Raw genomic sequence first — 21,576 nt, 5'->3', positions numbered from 1 at the left:
GTTGAATTTATGATGCCTATAAGACATCCAGTTTAAGATATCTGAAAGTGGGACTCAAGTCTAGAGGAGAGATTTGGCCTGAATATATGGCGATACCTGTGTAGAGATGATAATTGAAGCTATAGGGCTGATGAGATCACCAAGCAAGATAATTTAGAGTAGAGGGTCTTCTTTATTTTGGCTGAGCAGTGGGGTTAAGTGACTTGTCCAGGGTCACATAGCTAGTAAGTTTCAGGAGAGTAGAGGTTCTTAATGTTTTGTGTGTCATGGATCCCTTTGACAGTCTGATAAAGCCTGTGGATCCCTTCCCAGAATTTTTTAAAAAAATACATAATTGAAGAAATGCTAAATTTCAGTTGGAGATTAGTAAAGATAAAGATATAATTTTTTTTCTCATCTAAGTTCAAGGATATCTTGAAGTCTACACAAGTCCATGAATACTGTGTTAAGAACGCCAGGTGTAGAAGGAAAAGAAAAGTGAGTTCAAAATAGAGTTTTAGGGGATACCCACAATTAGTGGTATGACCTGGATAGAGAGAGGGAAGTATCACATTGTAGAAATAACACTGGAACAGGGATAAGCAGACTGTGTTCTATTCCTGGTTTGAGGAGCGACTTGATCTGTGTTAAACAAATCATCTTTGAGCCTCCATTTGTTCATCTGTAAAATGGGAGGTACTAGTAAGTGTCCTATCTAGAATACTGGGTTTTTGTGACGATTAAGACAGATAATATAAGTTAAAGCTTTATATTCCCATATAAAGTATAGTTAGTGGTATTTTTTTTTTCATATTGGTCTTTTTGGGAAAAGAAGTTCATATTTGCATCATCCAGTACTTTGAATGTAAGCTCCTCAAGGACAGGGCTTGTCTCATTTTTATTTTTATATCTTTAGTACCTAGTATATAGTAGGCACTTAATAAATGCTTCTTGATTGGTTGTGTTCAGAGTGAAAGATGGATAGCTCCAGGTCTTATGGCTTCCTCAGTGATTTTTTTAAACATGTCTAGTGTCTTGGGCTTTTGTATTTGTCACACTTCACATATCAGGTATTAACTAACTTTTTCTAACACTTTGAAGTTTACAAAGTGCTTGATGTACATTATCTCATTTTATTATTACAATAACCTAAGAAGTAGGTAATAACAATATAAGGGTGCGTCTTGACCACATTCTAAACCAAATGAACCTCAGCTGAACAGTTTTGGTTAACTTTGTGAGCTAAGGGAATTAACGAGATGTGGCAACTGATTGGACAAGTGGAGTGAAGGAGAGTGTGGAGCAGAGGTCCTCTGGCTCCAATCAGATCTCAATATTGTTCACATACCTTTTGTATTATTACCTCTTTTCCTTTGCTCCTATCTCTTATCCTTATCTTATCGACTGTGTACTATGGTCTTAGCATTATTAGGCACTTGGAGTAGGAAGGAATACAATTGAAACATAACAAACTCATGATTCCTAAACTCAGATTACATTTTTTTCAAACTTTTAATGGTGAGAAACTTTAATGTTCTTCTTTTAAATATACTTATGTGCTATAAACTCTACATAGGAAAATCTAGATTTCCAAGGAACTAATAGTTTCGTTAAATAACACGTTCTCTTGAATTGCTGAAAACATGATTCAGCTTATAAAAATAACATTTATAGAAAACTTTTAGGAAATGTGCACCCCTATCATCCTGTATACCAAAAAGTCAGATTAAATATCATATTTTACAGAAATCATATTATCTGTTTAGTTTACTTTTAAAAATTTAGGTGCACCAACATTTCAGAAAGGATCACAAATTTAGTGGGTACCTTGCAACCCTGACATTTATTAATCAATCAGTATTTTTTTAATCAGCTGTATCCAAAAATGACAGCATAAAAAACAATGAATTTCTTCTCTTTTTTTCTCACTTAATAATATTTTATTTTTTCCAGTTACATAAAAAAATAGTTTTCAACATTCACTTTTGTAAGATTTTGAGTTCCAGATTTTTTCTCGCTCCCCTCCTCAAGATGGCAAGCAATCTGATATAGGCTATATGTTAGATTATCTTAAGATACATCTTAAGGAGATTAGACATATTCATTCAACAAATATTTATCAGTTTATGTGTGATATATTAGGTGCCATGGAGAATGCAAATAAAAAGATAACTCAAAATACAAGGCAGTCACTCAATGGGACACACTGTAAGTGCTTTAGGTATTCAGAAGAGGGAAAATTATTGTGAAATGGCATGGTCAAGGAAGGCTACATGGAGGAACCCTAACCCTAAATGCAACTTGAGATGGATTTTGGAAGATGTTCATGTGTCAGAGTAGAGGTATAGGTATGTTAGGGTTTCCAAAGGGTAGATGTGAGCAAAAGAGCAGAGGCTATACTGTACTGTGTGTCTTTGAACGCCTTGTGCCTTTTTACTGGTTGTCCTGTATGCCCAGAATGGTCTCCTTCACCTCCCTCAAGAGTTAACTCAAATCTCACCTTTTGCAGTATGTCTTTCTGCATATTCTCTGCCCCATATATGTCTTATTTGAGCAGCTATGTGGCATAGTGGATAGAGCAATGGGCTTGGAATCAGGAAGGACTCATCTTCATGACATTGAGTCTGGTCTCAGACACTGACCAGCTGTGTGACCCTGGGCAAGTCACTTAAACCTTGTTTATCTCAGTTCCTTATCTGTAAAATGAGCTGGAGAAGGAAATGGCAAATCACTCCAGTATCTCTCCCAAGAAAAGTCCAAAATGGTCGAATAGTTGATCAAGACGAGACCACTAAACAACAACATGTCTTGTATGCATACTTTTTTGCACATTGACTTCCCCATTGAAACGTGAACTTCTTGAGGGCAGGGACTGTGTTTTTGTATACCTATCACTTAGTAGAGTGCCTGACACACCGTAAGTCTTATTGACTGACGGTTAAACTGCAGTCCTGAGAACTATGTGTAGCTGGAAGATATCTACATCTAACTCTCCCTCACTCCATATATTCAGTCAGTTGTTAAATCTTGTTCTTTCTATATCAGCAATATCTCTCATTTGCATCCCTTTCTCCTTTCCCCTCACTCCCTATTAGAGCCCTAATTAAGACTCTATTCACCTCTGCCCCAAACTATTGTAATGGCCACCCAGTTTTTCTCCCTTTTACTCCAGGAGCTAATAGTACAGTTCCATATCTGGGAAAAGTCAAGGTCTGGTGCCCATAGCCCATCTTTCCAATTAAATGTTTTACCTTTCCAACCTTATTTCCTCCTACTTCCTATTAAACAATCCACAAACATTTATTGAGCACCTACAATGTGTCAGGCATTGTGCTAGATACTGAGGAGACAGAAACAAAACTAAAAGTACCTGTCCTCAAGGAGCTTATATTTTATCAGGGGAGATACAATGTATAAATAAATATGTACAAAATAAGTGCAGGGCCATTTTAGGAGATCACTAACAGCTGGGGGGAATCTAAAAAGGCATCCTGGAGAAGGTGGCATTTGGTTTGAGTTTCTAAGAGATGGAGGTGAAGGGAGAACTCATTCCAGGTATGGGGGACAGCCAATATGAAGGCAGCTAGACAGAAGATGGAATGTTATGTGTGAGAAACAGCACAAAGGCCACTCTGGCTAGACTTTCAGAGGGCAGAACTGGAGAGTAATGTGTATAGCCAGGCTGGAAAAGTAAGTGGGGGACCAAGTTGTTTAAAAGCCAGAGGAATTCATATTTGATTGTAAAGGGGGTCACGGGAATTTTGAGCAGTTGAATCACATTCTTAGACCCATACTTGAGGAAAATCACTTTAGCTATTTGGATAGGAGCTTAGGAAAGAGATCTAGGCTGGAGATACAGATTTAGGAGGTATTTACCTAGAATTGATAGCTAAAGCAGTGAGGATGGATGAGATCTCAAAAGTGAGAGAATATGGAGAAAAGAATGGAAGGTTAAGAATTTGTACCTTATGATATTAGGAACCAGGAAGTAGAAAAGGAGACATATATAATCAGTTAAACTATCAGTCATTTATTACGTGCCAGCACACTGTGTGTAAGTGAATTAGATGGAGGAGAAATTAGTCATAGGACCATAGGTTTAGAGATGAAAGAGACCTGGGAGATCAAGTCCATCAAAGGTTCTTTGCCTTTTTTTGTGTCATGAACCTCATTGGCTGCCTGTTGAAGTCAATGGACTCCTCAGAATAATGTTTTTAATGCATAAAATAGAATACAAAGGATTATAAAGGAAACTGATTATCAGAATATTTTTAAAAATTCAGGTAAAGAACCAGTGCCATTATTTTATAGCTAAGAAAACTCGGGTGCAGAGAGTTTAAATGACTTAACACAGATTGACACAAATATTACATGTCAGAGCAGGATTCAATGCCATATCCTCAGAGTACAAATCCAGTGTTCTTTCTGTGATTCTACACCGAGTTTGTTGTTGGATTGAATTGGAGTTAGTGAGGCTGTTGTGGAAAGAAGCTAGTTTAATCCAGGTTTCAATTGCTAAGGATCTAGACTGAGGATTTTAAGAAAGATCTTTCGAAGAAGAAAAAAATAGATAAGACTTGGTCATAGACTGTGTATGGAGAATGACATACAGGTCAAATCCTTATTCTTGCCTCCCTAGCCTATTGTAGTAACCTCCTAATAGGTCTTCCCACCTCATTGTCTTGCCTCTAGTCCATCTTTCATTTTGCTGCTATTCAAAGATTGCTGCTTATTCAAAGATTGCTCAAAAAATCTGAGGTAGCTGTCCATTGTATAAAATTCAAACTCCTTTGTTTAGCATTCAGATCCCTCCACAGTCTTGGAGAGCCTGCTTGGGGATCCATATACCCCAGGTTAAGAACCTCTGCTCTGAGATAAAATACAGCTTTCCCTGTTTGACATTTGAAGCCCTTCACAATATGGTTCCATTCTACTTTGCCAGGCTGATTTCATATTACTTTCTTTCATTAGTCTACATTCTAACCAAACTGGCCTATTTGCTGTTGTTCACACATGACACTCCATATGCCATCAAAGGGCCTTTGCACAGGTTGTCCTCCATGTCTGGAATGCTCTTCCTCCTCCTCAGTTCTGTCTCATGAAGGGCCTGGCTCCCTTCAAGGCTCAGCTTAGATGCTGTATTCTACAAGAGGACTTTTCTGAGTCCACCAGTTATTAGTGTCTCTCCTCTCCCTCTCCTCCATTATTTTGTATTTATTTTGTTTACTTATTTGTGTGTATATTCCCCACCTCCAAAGAAGTGCAGACACATCCTAGTACCCAGCATATAATAAAATGCTTGATAAAAACTTCTTGAATTGAATTGTTTCTTATGTCTAGGATGTTTTTTCCCTCTCCTCTTTTTTTGAATTCCTACTTGACTTTTAAAGCCCAATCAAAACATGGGCCCTTCCCTGATTCCACCCTCCTCCCTCCCTAGAAACAACCTTCCCTATCAGACCTGGCACTTAGTTTCTTTTTCTTTTTCTTTTCTTTTTGATCTTGGAATGTTTTATAAAATCTCAAATAGCTTTGTTTAATGCTGAGGGAAAATTCTGGCTCTTTAAGCTTGTGTTGTAGATAACAGAAGCTTAGCCTCACCCATGCCTCAATTATTATTTCTCTTTTAAAACATATATTTGTTTTGATCTTGAAATACCCATCTTTCAGAATTCTACAGGCAATTACTGGAAAACAGGTGAATTTTTTCACTTGAGTACTTCAGACAGTGTGGGGCTTCCATCTACTTGTAAAGATCACAACCCCTTTTTATGCCTTAATAGATGGTCTTCATTAGTCACTGTGGCCAAAAGATTCCTCCTCTGATGACCAGTATTCTGAAGAGATTCCTTGGAGCTAAGACCAATAATAGACACACAGGTAAATATTCAGTTCATACTCAAAACATTGCAGGAACACAGACTTAGAGCTGGAAGGGATCTTGGTCCAATCTCTACATTTTATAGATGAGGAAACTGATTCACAGAAAGGTTAAGGGATTTACCCATAGTGATACTGACAGTAAGTGTGGTGGAAATTAAACCCAAGTCTTCTGGCCTCCAAGTCCACTGGCACTTAGTTTCGAAACTCCATAAGGCACTTACATAAAATAGTCAATCAGTATACATTTATTAAGTGCCTGCTATGTGCCAGGCACTGTGCTAAGCACAGAGAATTTTTAAAAATGGAAAAAGAAAGAAAATCATTGCCTTCAAGGAGCTTACAATCTAATGGGGAAAGACAACACACAAAAGGAAGCTAAAAAGGGTGAAGAAAGGACCATGCGCTTATGCTGGAGTCATGATGGTGACATCCAGAAGATGAATACAGAGGAGTGCTGAACCCAGGTGGGAAATAAAGAGATGGCTAACTTGGCGCCTTCCTCAAATAGAGGTTCATTCCTTCGCCATTCTTTCCAGTCACAGGGAGAGTCACCAAGGAGTTGGGGAGGGGGTTACTGATGAAATGTAAATTCCAGGGCTGAGGTGATTGTGCAGGATGACTGAAGTTTCTCAGGCATGATGATGAGGTCCAGAAGAATGCAGTTGGGTGGGAAAATATTGTATATTTTGTGTTTGACTTATCCCTTCCTGGATTGTAAGCTCTTTGAAGGCATAGACTATGTCATGTTAAATCTCCCAGGACTTAGCTTCAACCAGTATGTCCTTAATAAATATGCTATACATATATACATACCAAAAGCAGTAAATGAGTTGAAAGTTATTCCTAAGGCTTAACTTTTTTTGTATCATAGATCCTTTTGGCAGTTTGATGAACCCTATAGACCCCTTCCCAGAATGTTTTTAGGTGCATACAATGAAATATGTAGGTTTACAAAGGAAACTAATTACATTGAAATACATTTAAAATATTTTTAAAATTTAGAAACTACTGAAATAAAATTATCAAAACATTAAAAAAAACATAGTTCATGGGCTTCAAATTAAGAACCCTTGTTCCAAGATGATCTGGAGATATGTGTGATTATCCTAGGATTTTAGAGTTGAAACAGGCCTTAGAGTCCATGTAGTGCAAAAGAGAAGAGGAACCTGAGACAGGGGAACTGATTTTAGTGGAAAAGAAATTTGTCTTGGGGCATGTTGAGTTGGAGGTGATATCATATAAATAAAAATATCCATTGATCGACAATTACTGATGTGAAGAGAAGACTAGATATGTAGCTTTTTGAATTATCAGCATAGCATTTACAATGAAGGCATTGGAAAGGACAATCTCACTTATGGAGAAAATACTAACAGAACAGAGTTTTGTAGATTCTTTTAGGTGAGCCTTTTAAACATACAGGATTCCAGAAGAGGCAGAAGATTATATTTATTCATATACTTATAGTAGTCTGTTATAAACTCTGACCACAAAGAATAATAGACCTTAATGTCATTCTTATAGCATGTTATATAGCATCCATTATTTATATATTATATTATTATATTTCTTTGCTTTCTTTAGACATCTACATACTGAATAATGATCAGAGCCAATTTTCTTTTGCCTTGTGTCTTAGACCATAAAGAATTGTCCTGTTGGACACTTGTAATTTCTAATTTTTTTCAACCTTACCCTTTCACCCCTTCTGTTAGGCATTTGGAGATAGTAAATGGTTACCAAAATACAGTTTTCTCTTTATACTGCATGACAGTGGATTCTTGCAGTAGAATGGGACCATAAAGATTATCTTATCCCATGTAGATATGCCAGATAATTTACCTAACTACTAAAATAGGACTGTTTGGATGTCAGCAGACATGGTTCTGTAGTTTGATAGAAATGAAATTTCTCTTATTCATAAAATGTTAGAGCCTTGCAATTACCTAGCTAACCCCTCTCATTTTACAAATGGGGAAATAACCTCAAGAGAGATGATGTGAGCTTGATCAGGATTCCACCACTAGTCAGTGGTGAAGCTGAGACTAGAATCTAGGTTTCTTGACATTTTGTTCAGTGCTTTTTCTACCACATCATGAATTGAAAGCACAGCATAAACTTTGTTAGGCAGATTTTTTTTTGTTTTATAGATGTTTTATATAAATGAACATCTCTTATTATAGAAAAATAATTATTTGAGTTGGACTTTATGCAAATTTAGAGTCATTATATCAGATGTTTACTAGAGACAAGATTTTTGAAATGCCAAGTAAATCTATAAGATGGGGATTAGGTTAGTCTGTGAAGCTTAAATGAGATGACAGAAATGCTTTGCAAACCTTAAAATGCAATTAATTCTATTATATAAATAAAATGTCAGTTGTTAAATTGGCAGTTTTGTATTGACAACAAAAATATATTTGTATGCTATTTTTACACTTAAAACATTTTTTAAACTGAGCAAGGGAAGGATTTTGTGAAGAAGATCAAATATGATATATAAAATTTACTCTTCTACTGACAGCATCCCAAACATACTGCAGATACCTGTTGTGCATCTGTTGGGATGTGGAGGAGATAATTTTGGGGTGGGAGTGGGAAATGAGATACGGAGTAAATCCAAACAGTTAATAATAAAGAATGTTTTTTGGAAAAATAGGAATCCCTCAGCAAGAGGGTTCATATAGTGCACTGAATTGAGAGGTCTGTTCCAAGATGGTCTTTTTCCTTTTTTTTGATTCCTCTTTAGGTCCTTTGCATTTCTTGAGTGACTATGTCATTTTGACTGTAGGGAGTAAGAAGGAAAAGAAATAATTATTGTGTTGCTGAAGTGCTTTCATACAATCTTAGAAACCACTTTCAGTACTTTATTATTGGGATAACAGAAGATATTCCCTATAAGAATCCACTGAATTAGCTCAGTAGGTCATTGACATAGCTAGTATCCAGTAAAGCCCACCTTCAAACAAATCCCATAAGCCCTCACTTTAAATACTTTTTTTTTTAAGCAAAGTTAAAAGGTTGTAGGTTACTATTACTCTGGATGCCTGTGAAGCTCATTAATAGTTTCTTTTGCTTTATTTCCTGGCACTGTGGTGGCTATGATGGTGGTAACTTTCAGGGCCAGCTTCTTTCTATTAGGTGTAATGTAGAGAATTGCAACCTTTTAGTCTCAGATACCATAAACATTTATGGGTTGACCATAAACCATAGTGTATGAAAAGCAGTAATTTTTGAGCTTTGGAGATCACCTGCTTGAACATGCTTTTGTTAGCTAGGTGCTGGGCACGGAGACTTCAGCAAAATAAATCCTTTGTGCAGCTTTTCTTTAAAATAATAAAACACCGGTGAGAAGTATCATAATTAAATTATGAGTACAAAATACAGAAAAATTAACCTTTTCATTTAATTGCTGTAAAAGACTAGTCCTCCAACCACCTTGAATGCCAGAGTTTTGCTGGGAATTACACTTTGGTAGCTACTGAATATTTAAGTTTCAAGTCTTTTGTGGCCTGATTAAATATTGAACATAGCTATATTCAGAAAGTGGAAATGATTACAGTTTTCTTAATTAATTCTTATTAATACCAAGTGATGATTCCAAATAATTTCTAATGAAGGAATTTGACCTTTTTGCGCTTTTATCTTTAATTCAGGTTATCTCACACATGAAATATGGGAATTTCTTCTATAAAAATATTGGAGCCCAGTAAAATGTTGGAGTTTTATTGGACATGGAATGTTAACATGAAGTAGCAGCCAGTGGTCTTGGTGTCATTTAATAAGGCTGGCCCCAGTATAAAATTGGTTATGTAGAAATCAGTATGAATTTTCTTGTATTCATCTTTACTTATCCCCTCAGAGTCTTCTAAGCCAAATGCAGAAATCTAGAATGCTTACCCTGCTGTTCAGAATTCCCGCTTTGAACAGTTAGTCTTATACTACAGTCTCTAATTCAATTTAACAAAAAAAAAATTTTTTAATTGAGCTGTTGCCATGTGCAAAGCACTGTAGCTCCAAAGGCAAAAATGAAACAGTCCCTGCCCCCAGTGTGAATAGTTGTCTTCCATTTTTGAAGAGGACACTACTGACTGCTTATAATTTTTATGTACCAGAGCACCTGAAAAGGTCAGTATAACCTGGAGTACATAGGAAATTTGCCTTTGCTGCCTTCCTTGCCATTTCCATGCAAACTTCTATTAATATAAAGAAAGGCTTGACTTTTTCATTTGGGCAGACATAGCAATGATTTTTTTTTAAAAACAATCTGAGTTTAATTTATTGGTCAAGATTGACTTTGTTTAATCCTTGCATTTTGTTAGACTTCTTTTCCATTTCATTTCATGAAGTAGATTAAAATTGTATTTTGAATCAATTGGCTAATCATAGACAAGCAAGACAGCTTTGAAAGCAACAGCTTGAATTTATTTTATAATTAAAAAGAAAAGCAAGCTGTACATAATAGAGGTCTGCAGTTTCATGTATGATTCCTTTTTTGTTGTTGTTCTACTGTGTATATGTTAATGCCCATTTTGTTTAGTATCTAAGTGAAGAATAATTCTTTTTAAGTGCCCTTTGCTAATTAATGAAATCAACTTTACCTATAGCAATGCTGGTATTAATGCTGTAGCTTAAATGTAGATTTGGAGACTCTAATAAAGTCTTCTAAAGCTTTCTAAACCTCAGATTCAGTTATAGTGCAGGCCAAATCATATTTCTCCTATACATAGTATTTTATAGAGCTTTTTCTTCTCTGGCCCTAGTGCATCCTTATCTGTCCCAATGTATCCATAAATAGCATGTAAGCTCATTGAGGGCAATAACAGTCAATGCCTGGCAAATAGTGGGCATTTAATAGATGCTTGTTGAATTGAATTCTAACATGGAAACAACTAGTAATAGTTGTTATATCTTTCTCCATCACCAGAGTTGTAGCATAGTTCGATTTCTTATTTTGGCCATTCATCCTTTTGATTTTAGATTTTTTACAGTCCGAGAAACAAAGTATTTATGTAGTATGTTTGTGTAAATTATATAAGTAATACTATATACCTATACTATGTTTATGTAGCTTATATAAATATAGTACATTTGCCTAGGCAGTCTAAATAGAGGGCAAAGAACTAGATTTACTAGTTGGAAATGAATTCATACCCTCCAAAGAGCCATTGCCTCAGAAATGTTCAGGATGAGGTGTTCTACATAATAAGGCAGTGATATGTGTGCAGGGAGCCTTTGATAAAGAAAGGCAGCTGATAAAAAAGTGGAAGCTCTCCTGCCATTCTTTTATTTTCAGTGTCCTGTTATGGTCAAAATACATCCATAATTTATTTTCCTATGATTCATTCATATTCAGTCAACTGATTGCTTTTACTCACATGAAAGTTTCTGGCAGTTTTATGACATAAGTCTAATACAATTATCTTTTTTAGCAAAATATATTTGAAAAGTAGAATATTTTAATTATGTTCCTCAACTTGTATATTCATGCAAACAGATGCTCTGCTGTCTAGACTTTTATTATTCATTCTGGTAGTAGGAGGTAGAGACAGTTGTATAAGTAAGTATACATGCTGTTTCCTCAGAACTTTTCCTACAAAATGGAGTAAATGGTACTGATATTTGCTGTATTTCTTTCCTTTCCAAGGAAAATTTCATGCTTTTACTTTTTACTGTTGAAGTTAGTAGAATGTGTGTGTTAATGTAGCTATTTTCAGAAGGTGAATATATACACACACACATACACACACACGCACAAACATACGTGTATATATGGAGAGAGAGAGCTTTGCAAACCTTTAAGCTCAATGTGTTAGCCATTGTTATTGTTATTATGAAAGTGGAAATGATTACATGTCCATCAGCTACTGTTTTCTCCGTTCTATTTCTACAACATCTTTAGCATCTGTCCCCCTTTTATCTAGTCATAGTCTGCCACCCTAGTTCAGACTCTCATCATCTTTCATTTGGACTATTGCACTCACCTGATAATTGGTTTCTCTGCTGCAGGTCTCTCCCTTCTTTTTTTGTTTTTTAATTTTTTTTTATATTTGGCTAGGCAGTGGGGTTAAGTGACTTGCCCAGAGTCACACAGCTAATAAGTGTTATGTGTCTCCCTTCTCCAATGTGTCCATCACACTGTTGCAGAAGTGACTTTCCCAAAGCACAGGTCAGATCATGTCAGTCCCCTAAGGCCTCAGCAAACTCTAGTGGCTTTCTATTACTTTTAGAATCAAATACAGACTCCTCAAAAGGCATTTAGAGGCCTTTATAATAAGGCTGTAACCTACCCTTCTAGCCTTGTTATACACATTACTTCCCTTCATGTATGCTAAACTGGCTTTAGTGCAGTTCCTCACCCATGATATTCCATGTCACATCTAATTGTCTTTGTACCTGCTTTGTGCCTGTGGTTAGAGCACACTCCCTCTTGTCTTTGCTTCTTAGAGTCTCTACTTTCTGTCAGAGCTCAGCTCAAGCTCCACCTCTGCATTAGGCACCTCTACATTAGGCTTTTCCTGGTCCTTTCTCTTGCTAGTGGCTCCACCGACAACTTACTTCATGTTTATTTTGAATATCCTCATGTGCACACTTGCCCCCAGACTGATAGAATCTAAGCTCTTTGAGGGCAGATGTGGTTTTATATTTGGCTTTGTATTCCCAATGTGTGGCACATAGTAGGCACTTAATAAGTGTTTATTGCTTGATTGATGCTGAATACCTTTTTCAGTCAGTAACATATATTGGGAAACTACTATTGGAGAGCATCATTTACCCTTGTTTTTCCTTCTTTACCTCCTCTTTCCCCTGGCCCCAGCCCTTCCCAGAACCCATCCCAGGATGGCTATGCTGCAGGAAGACTCACATGCTCCTCTGGTGCCCTTTATCCTCTATAACCCAGGCTGCCTAAATGTTCACAGGGATTAGATTAGTTAGGAGTCAACAACTCCATTCCTTCTGATGAGATGAAAAGCCTTCAAACCCTGTCCTGCCACCACCTTCTAAGGTCCTTCGGTCCATACCATCTGCTCTGCTACCATATACCCTTTCATGTCACATGTGTGCCCCTTCTTTTTACCTCCTTCCCCCTCATTTTTTTTCTGGGTGGGCCCAGTGGGCACTTTTATTGGCTCTGTACATGTGATCTACTACTCTAACCTGTGCACCCTTGATACTTCCAGTACTTTGCAGCTACCCTACAGCTATATTTTCTTTTACTTATGTCTCCTCCAATTAGAGTGTGAGCTTCCTAAGAGCAGGAATGGTCTTACTTTTCAGTTTGTATTTCTAACACTTTCAGAAATGTGCTTGGCACATGGTAAACCATTAAATGCTTTTTTCTTTCATTCACTCTGTTCTCTCAATGCTTCACTTTTGAAGTCTCCCATTTTTCCATAGATACAGACTGTTTGGTCAGACATTTGAAAGGATCATAATTTAATGTTAGGTGGAAAATAAGTGTTTGTATGAGACTCAGTCTAGGATTAAAGTATAACTTGGACTATAACACTTAAAAGTTTCTGCTCATTTACTTTAGCTCTGAGTAGCTGTTGTTTCACTTTGAATCATGCTTCTTTACTCTCATGTCCTTTAATTAAGTTAATCTTTTTCAAAACTTAACTTTTCTGCTGTGAATTTATGGCATTAAGAGTGGCTTTTTTTAAGCATTGATCTGTCCGTATGAGAAAAATAATTACATTGCATCTAAAGATTGTACCCATTCTAGTCTAGTAGGACATTAATAGCAGGGGAGAAGGTAGGAAGTGAAGAAGGATATTGTGACAAAGCTCTTCTATTTAAACTATCTTGTTTGCTGTCTTCTAATAGGATAATACTTATTATACTGAGTGGGATTTAGACCACTTAACCAAATAAAAACTCAGAGGTATCTCCAGGTAGAAAACAGAAGGTTTTATTCTAGCAAGTCTCCCGTGAGAGCTGGGCGTCTGCTACCCAGGACAGACTGGTGTAGAGAGGCAAAGCACAAACAACAGCAAGCAGTATATGTAGTCTTAGACAAACCACTCCAAAAAGTCCCCCTCCCCACCTGTTTGTCTCAATCTCTTTATCCTCGTTGGCTGAGGCAAGAGCCCTCACAGTCTATATTTAGAACCCAAGAGATGCATTTTACTCAAAATTAGCTTGGGAGCCAGAGGATTGCCTTATTTGGCAAAGTTAAGGCACAAAACAACAGAGGGGGTAGTTACAAAACAACGGAGGGGGGTGGGCAGCTGGTGCACAACCCCCTTCCCCAGAAACGAAAGTGAAACTTAGGCCCAGTTCATGCTGAAGCCTTACTGCATTTATGGAGCATAGCTTACATCTTATAGGAGAAACTTTCACTTGTCCCATACAATACCAATGAACTTTTTATTCTGCATGACTTAAATGCAGTAATTCTCAAAAACATGTAAAAAATCTCTTTTTCCCCAAAAATGTTTTTATTGATAAATTTTGTTTCAGCATATCATACAAGTCCCTAGCATACTCCCAGTCAGATCTCTAACAGTGTACACTCTTTGAAAATGGCTAAGTGCAAAACTGTATAATACAAAACAGTGATAGTACATGCTTCCTTGCACTTTAGTAATTTTGTACTTTAAAGAAAGGGCAGGATGTTTGCTTTATTAATTTCCATATTATGCATTGTTTTTGATCTAAGATTTATTGCCACCTAGAAATTTTCTTTCTTTTTTTTTTTTTGCTGTTTTCAGTAGTCTGAGATCCCAGGATATGATAGTCCAGTTAGTTGGGGGATAAGATATCAACACAGAAAGGTCTAATTCACAATTGTGCATGGTCATTTCAGGAGGGAAGTAGCAGAATAATATAAGTAAGGTGAAATGATGCCAATTTGTAGAGTGCCTTCGAAGTAAGTAGCAGTTATCCTCATTACAAATAAAGAAACTGAGGCTCAGAAAGATAATGTGCTGTTTGGGATTTAAATCCAGGCATTCCTGACTCCAAGTCCACTATGTTCTATTGCTCAAAGCCATTGGAGTAAATGAAATTGTCAAGGGAGAAGAGATGTGGCCTAGGGCTGGTTCAGTTGGGAATACCTACATTAAGGGTAAGGGAAGAGGAGCAATCAGTAAAAATGTAAAAATGCTGCTGACGTCAAGGAGGCTAAAAAAAATACTGCATTTGACAATAGATACTTACTAGTGACACCAGAGACAGCAGAAAGTGTAAGGGAGGGTTGAGAAGAATGAAATTGCTGTTAGAAAAAAGGAAGGAGCAGGGGGCTATTCAGTTGAAGTTTCACAACGTTCCCTTTTCCATTCATCTGTACTATGATGAAATTGAAATTCAACTTTCGCAGGATCATTTGTAAGATTGAAAGTTACTTTCTTTGTAGTCTTAAGATGGTGTTTCTTATTTTCTCCTACAGTAAGAGGACCCGGGTCATCCAGTGGCAGAAGGGTAGTCTTTACGGTTTGGAACTTCCTTTACCATTTCTTCATTCTTGTCCTTCATCTGTCTCAGTTCAAGTTCCCGTTTGTTACATACAGCAACACTTCTCTTCACAAACTCAGATGATTCCTTTACAACAAACGCTATTTTATTAAAATACAGGTTATTCATGTGAAATATTCTGTCATTCTCCTCCTGTATTATGTTAAAGCTTTCCACATCAACTTGTGCCCACGTTACCAGAGAGAAGAGAATGTTTTTCTTAGCACTTAACAGTTGTTGGAATTCAGCTACGACATCGTTGATATAATTTTGATTCTCTAAAACATCCTTGAGAATTTACAAAATATGTAGATCTGTCTTTCTGCTCAGTTTTTTGCAGCCACTTAATACTATCTCAGATCCTATCTCAGAGTGTTGTTGAAGATGCTGTGTTTTAATAAATAAATCATTCTGCCTTTCTGCTTCCTCAATTAAGTTCATCTCAAATTTGTTGATGGTATTATGATGGTCTGTTCATATTTCTGTAACACACTTTAACACATCCTCCAAGACTTTCAGGAAGCAGATGATATTTGTGTGGAGATTATTATTATGACTTCAGACATCAGCTAGACATTTTCCAAAATGTTCAGGAGAAAGGTATACGTGAGCATTGACCTGAAGGTGATTGTGAATATAATATGTCCTTTGCAAGTAAAAACAAAGTCTGCTTAGGAACTCACAGCAATAATCCAACATAGTGTATTTCTTCAGAAGTTCATTTATCTTCAAGTACTTTCCTTTAAGACTTTCAATAGGATGTTGTTTGATGTCCTCTCTTGGGTTTTAAAAGTTTTCTTGATTTACATAACTGTAGTAATTGTGTATATTGCTCTTTTGGTTCTGCTTTGTTCATTCTGTGTCCTTTCATAAATGTGTTTTCATGTTCTTTCATATTCTCCATATGCATTGTTCCTGATGGCTCATTAATATTCCATAATGTTTGTAAACCACAGTTTGTTCAGCCATTTCTATATTTGTTACTGGAATAGGCTGTCAGATTTTTGTTTTTGCTGCTATTCATATTTTCTTGTAGATTGTTCTTTTATTTATTTTTTTTATTATTATTATGCCATAGGATATAAACCTAATAGTGGAATAATTGGGTTAGAAGGTATGAGCAGTTTTGTAAATTTTCTTTCATAATTCCAATGTAACAAAATGGTTGGATCAATTCACAGTTCCATCAGCAGTGTATTAGTTTGTCTTTTCTTGTTAGATACAGAATATTGCATGGGAATGGTGATGCACAAGGCTTAAAATTTTATAATAATTTATTCAATATTGACATTGGCTTTTCTTAATAAATTGTATTTTAAAGCGAGAATTCTTGCTATCATTTGTGATCTGGAAGCCTTTTAGTATTAGTATAGTAGTAGTTGTAGTGGTATCAGCAGCAATAACAATACTTATTAAGCCTTCATTGCCTTGAATGAACATAATGCATATAGGTGGATAAACAGCTCAGGAACCATTTATTCTAAAAATAGAATAGACTAGTAATATCTGAATGCACATACAAGAATGGAGCTTTTGTGCTGATAAAAGAAGGACAAGATGGTGCAGTGCAAAGAACCCTGAGTTAACAGTAGGAAGCCCTAATTTTTTGTACTGAGTGCCTCTTGGGTACAGTTATTATGAATCTTAAATGAGAAAATTCTTTTAAAATGGTAATGTACTGTACAAGGTATTCCCCTTGGACATACTTAGAAGAATGGGGGAACAAGCATTTAAGAGGTGCTGGTCATTTTTAAAGCTCCCTGAGGTTCGTGCCAGAATTTCTAGTACCTATGCTATTTTAGGTCTAGAGCAGCTAGGGCAGCCGGGGTTCTATGAACTTGGATGAGCAAAAAAATTACATCTTTATTTTCACTTATTTCTACCTGAAGTTTAGCATTCCCTTCAGTTATTTAAAAACATGATTCTAAGAAGACTTTGCCAGGCTGCTAAAGAGAGCCAGGACACAGAAAAGGTTTAAAAAAAAAAACCCTGGTCTGGGGAGAAATGCAGGAATTCTGATCTGCTTATTCATATCTTTGCATTTGGTCTAGTTTGTATCCATATGTACACACGCACATACATACGTACATGCATGCATACATGCATACACATGCATACATACAATATTTTAAGTGAACTTGAGTCCTCATTGTGCACACACATGCCAAATATATCTGCTTCTCCATCGTCTGACTCATTTCCTCTATCACTATTGTTCTGTGCTATGCATATAAGGGGCATTAATACCATTTGGTGCCAGTCTCTGTTGCTTCTTTTGTTTATAAAAAGGCCTAGTGATTTCTTAAGCTTTGCTGAAAACCTGCACAGTGTTTAAAGTTACTCTTTTTCTTTTCTTAGGTTCCTTGTTTTCTCTTTCTGCATAATATCTGCATCAGAAATGGATACTGAAGGCTTTGGTGAGCTTCTTCAGCAGGCTGAACAGCTTGCTGCTGAGACTGAGGGCATCTCTGAGCTTCCTCATGTAGAACGTAACTTACAAGAAATCCAGCAGGCGGGTGAGCGGCTGCGCTCTCGCACTCTGACACGTACGTCTCAGGAGACAGCTGATGTCAAGGCGTAAGTACTTTATTGTGAAAATGTTGTTGGGCTATGTGAGTTGGGAAATAGAATATATTTTTTCTCTTACTATTTTAATATATTCTGTAAATCAAGGGGAAAAACATAAATAATCATCCTAAGAACTTAAGATAGTTTTCGAAATATGTAAAAAGTCTTGAAATGTTGCCTGCTTTACCTGTCCAGGATACAAGGAGATATTCAAGGGATAGTGTAAGTAAGAGGAAAGCCACTTGGTGCTATAGTATTATAGCAGTTAATGCCATAAAATGAGATAATATTTGTAAAGTGCTTTGTAAACCTTGAAATGTTATATAAATACTAGCTATTACTGTGATTACTATTAACCTTGTATTATGTCTTTGACTGCTGGCTCAGAAATGCCTGCTTCTACAGGTTAACAAATTTGAGCCATTTAAATAAGCCATGTATTCAAAGCCCAGGGAGTACACTATGAAGGACAGTGTTTTGGAGATTGACAGGAAGAGCTTATGCTCGGTTAGTAGCAAGATAAATCAGTAAAGCATGATGTGATCCTGATCTGCTTAGAGTCAGTGACTCCAGAGGCCAAGATGGAAGGAAAGGAAAAGCATTGGAAGTATAGCTTCTCCTTAGGGATGATACAGCAGTAAAGCCAGAGAGCCCCCAGAGGAAGAAGCTGATGGAAATTGCTGATTGGCAGCTTTCCACTACGATGATAATGTTTTACAGATCATGGATGTGTCTACATTCAGCATTCAGTGGAAGGGCAAGTAGGAAATGGTTATTGTGTCTTTCCTCATTCTTCCAACCTGAGAAAAACATTTGTGTTTGTGTTTGATGTAGGGGAGCAGCATATATGGTATGTGTTCAACAAATACATACCCAGTGTTACTTGTCTGGACCAAACTGTACCCAGCCTAGGTAGTAGTAGTTTCTAAACTTGCTGAATGTTTTGACTCCAGAGTAGAACTAGTAGGTACAGAATAGACGTTTTTAAGGTAGTTGTCTCCTTTTTCTCAAATGTCTTAAATCTCATGTTGGCTTTATCTATTTGTGCTTCTAGGCACATACTTTTTGTCCATTTTAAAGAGAGGCTAACAGAGCTCTGGAAAGTTCTTTACCTGGGTGGCTGCAAAGAGAAGTATCAGCCTGTGTGGGACAAGTGAAAGTTTCTCATATGAAATGGAAACTATGCCCCAAAATTTAGTTAAGGCTTTAGCATTAGCTGGGCCTAAGTTTTGTTTTCCTGTAAATCATGTGATCAGGTCATACACCTGTTACCCACCCCCTCCCTTGTTTTGTAACACCACCTCAGCCTTATCTTTGCCAAATAAGGCAATCTTCTAGCCTCCAAGCTTGTTTTGGTAAAATGTATCTCTTAGTTTCTGGGTAGAATGTAAGGGCTCTTACCTCAACCATGGGGATAAAGAGATTCAGGTTAAAAGGTAGGAGGGTGGAGTTTTCTTAGAATTTGTTTGTCTAGGGGTATATAACTGCTTGCTTGCTGCTTGTATCCTGCCTCCCTACTCCAGTCTGCCCTGGGTAGGTGATGCCTCATTCTTGTGCCAGACTTGCTAAATAAAACTTATGTTACTACCTAGAGAGACCTCTGAATTTATTTTGGGTAGGTGGTCTCTATCCCACTCAGTTGGTGAATCGTCCGGAATTTTCTTTGATTAGGGAGGGCTTTCTTGCCAAGGTCAAGACTACGCGTCCGAGATTTCTCGGAAGTCTTGAGCCCTGGAGGGAGGTTACCATCCAGTCATTGAAACAAACCTGAAGAGAGGGACTTGGAGAAACAGAAGGCTTGTTAGGGCTCCTACGACTAAAAACAAAGCTAAGGAATTATGGCCGGCCGGTGGCTGAGAGCAGTCATGTAAGTTGTACATGTGCAACCCAGAGGTAAGCACTCGGGTCTGGAGGTAATTGGCATAGGGTGAGGGCCCTTTAGGGTGGACTGTAATTTAGGCGGAGTCCAGGCCTAATCAAATTGCGGAATAGCTACCTCAGCGGAAGGATGCCGCTGAGAAAGCTTCATGGGTGACTGGTGAGGAGTGGGCGACCCTCCTCTGTGATTTGGCTGAGTCTTTAGACTCGGGGAGTTTGGTGACGGCTCCTGTAAACTGGTCCTTAGGAATGGGAAAGGGACAATCTAAATCTGTGTAGTTGGAGGGCAAATATGAGGTACCTATAGACAGTCCTTTAGGCAATCGATTGCAGAATTGTAGTGAACTACCAAAATACAGAGGAAAGGATAGGAAGAAAATGATTAAATATGATTTGATGATTTGAGGATTCTACAGGGTGGAGGGTTGTTGTATGTCTGGATTTTTTGTGTGTTTGTGTCTTTGCGTGGTATGAGTGAGTGTCAGTGTGTATCTTTTGCAGCCAGATAGCAAAAGGCTGCAGCTGGACTCTGGAAAGTCGCTTTCTTTCTCTCCCCCTCTTCCTCCCTGATAACAGCAGCCTCAGAGGAGTGGGTGGATGGGAGAGAGAAAGAGAGAAAAATACTGTATTATTTAGGTTATGTGATTGGTAAAAAGCAAGTTGAGAAGGGTTTTCGAAGTGTCAGGTCAGAATTAGAAAGAAATAAAATATGTGCAGTTTTAAAGGAACTTTAATCAAAGTCCATCAGAAAGGCAAGAAAGTTTAAGCATGTAGGAGACCAGGAGTATGTATAGAAGGCTTAAGGAATGTATAATTTATTTGCATAGTGTGAATAGAGGTTTTGAAAGTAAGAAGGTTTGAAACTTTTGGGGGAAAAAATTATAATTTCTCTCTCTCTGCATTCTAATTCTGACCGAGTTTGAGTGTGGAGACAAAGAGAGAAAAAAGGGAACCTTTTCCAGTCAGATCAAAAAGAGAAAAGTTTTTGTGTACCAGAACATAAACAAATTTATAGGCAGCTGGGACTCTGCTGAGGGCTGCAGCTTGTTGGGGATGACTGGGTTCAACTGTTGCCAGGACCATGATGTTTCCCCAGGAGCCCCAACTCATTCAAATTGGTAAAAATGTGATGTTTTTAATTTCAGAACTTGTTACACTCTTTGGCACTAAAGTAAATTGAAAGAAACTAAAGAACAGTGGAAAAATAGTGTAAGACAAGTGAATTGTTTAGAGTGCATAGTAAAGTTGTACATGCACTTTGTGAAGAGAGAGAGGGAGGGAGAGCCCTATTCAATGATCTCCCTTCAGAAATGCAGAAAGAAAGCTGTGTATTAGTCTTGGTGAGTGTAATTTGGGTGGTGCGGTCTTAAGTTCCCCACCCTGGGAGGATGCCATATTGGTTATTGTGAGTTATGATTATTACTGTTCAATTAATTATTAAGCTCCAGAGGTGCCTACCTGGAGGGAAAGCAAAAAGGAGTAATTAGAATACCAGCCCAGTACATTTTAAACTGACCTGATTACAACAGGTGATTCCAAACTATAACTTTTGCAAGAAAATGTGGACATGAATGGGGAACTGAAACATTAAAGAAATATATGAATTTGTGGATAATATCCCTTTATAAAGGGCCAAGGATATTGAACTTAGAAATGTGTATTTGTATAATTTTAAGAGCACATATTGTTATTTGGCATTAAGAAATTTATTAACTATGTGGCCCCAGGAGACTGTTGAATCTGGTAAAGGGGTCTAGAAAGAAAGATTTTTTTTTTATTGAGTCTGTTTTCAATTGTATTAATTATGTTGCT

The 21,576-nt window shown here is 37.2% G+C and overlaps 1 protein-coding gene across 3 annotated transcripts in view; it reads left to right on the top strand.

The window, feature by feature from the left end:
* The window catches only part of NUP93 (nucleoporin 93), a 136,506-nt gene that overhangs the window by 2,985 nt on the left and 111,945 nt on the right, over positions 1 to 21,576 (top strand). For 2 of the 3 annotated variants that reach the window (XM_020965598.2, XM_020965599.2), the window contains exon 2: positions 17,677 to 17,895. In XM_020965598.2, the coding sequence (XP_020821257.1) occupies positions 17,717 to 17,895 (179 nt within the window). In that variant the 5' untranslated portion in view covers positions 17,677 to 17,716. Of the gene's footprint in view, positions 1 to 5,762; positions 5,860 to 17,676; positions 17,896 to 21,576 lie in introns of all 3 variants that reach the window. The other variant, XM_020965600.2, reaches the window with a different exon arrangement.

The sequence above is a fragment of the Phascolarctos cinereus genome, unplaced genomic scaffold (assembly GCF_003287225.1).
Source record: "Phascolarctos cinereus isolate Bilbo 61053 unplaced genomic scaffold, phaCin_HiC Scaffold_2;HRSCAF=192, whole genome shotgun sequence".
NCBI classification, from domain to species: Eukaryota; Metazoa; Chordata; class Mammalia; order Diprotodontia; family Phascolarctidae; genus Phascolarctos; species Phascolarctos cinereus.
This window is presented reverse-complemented; position numbering and strand designations above follow the sequence as displayed.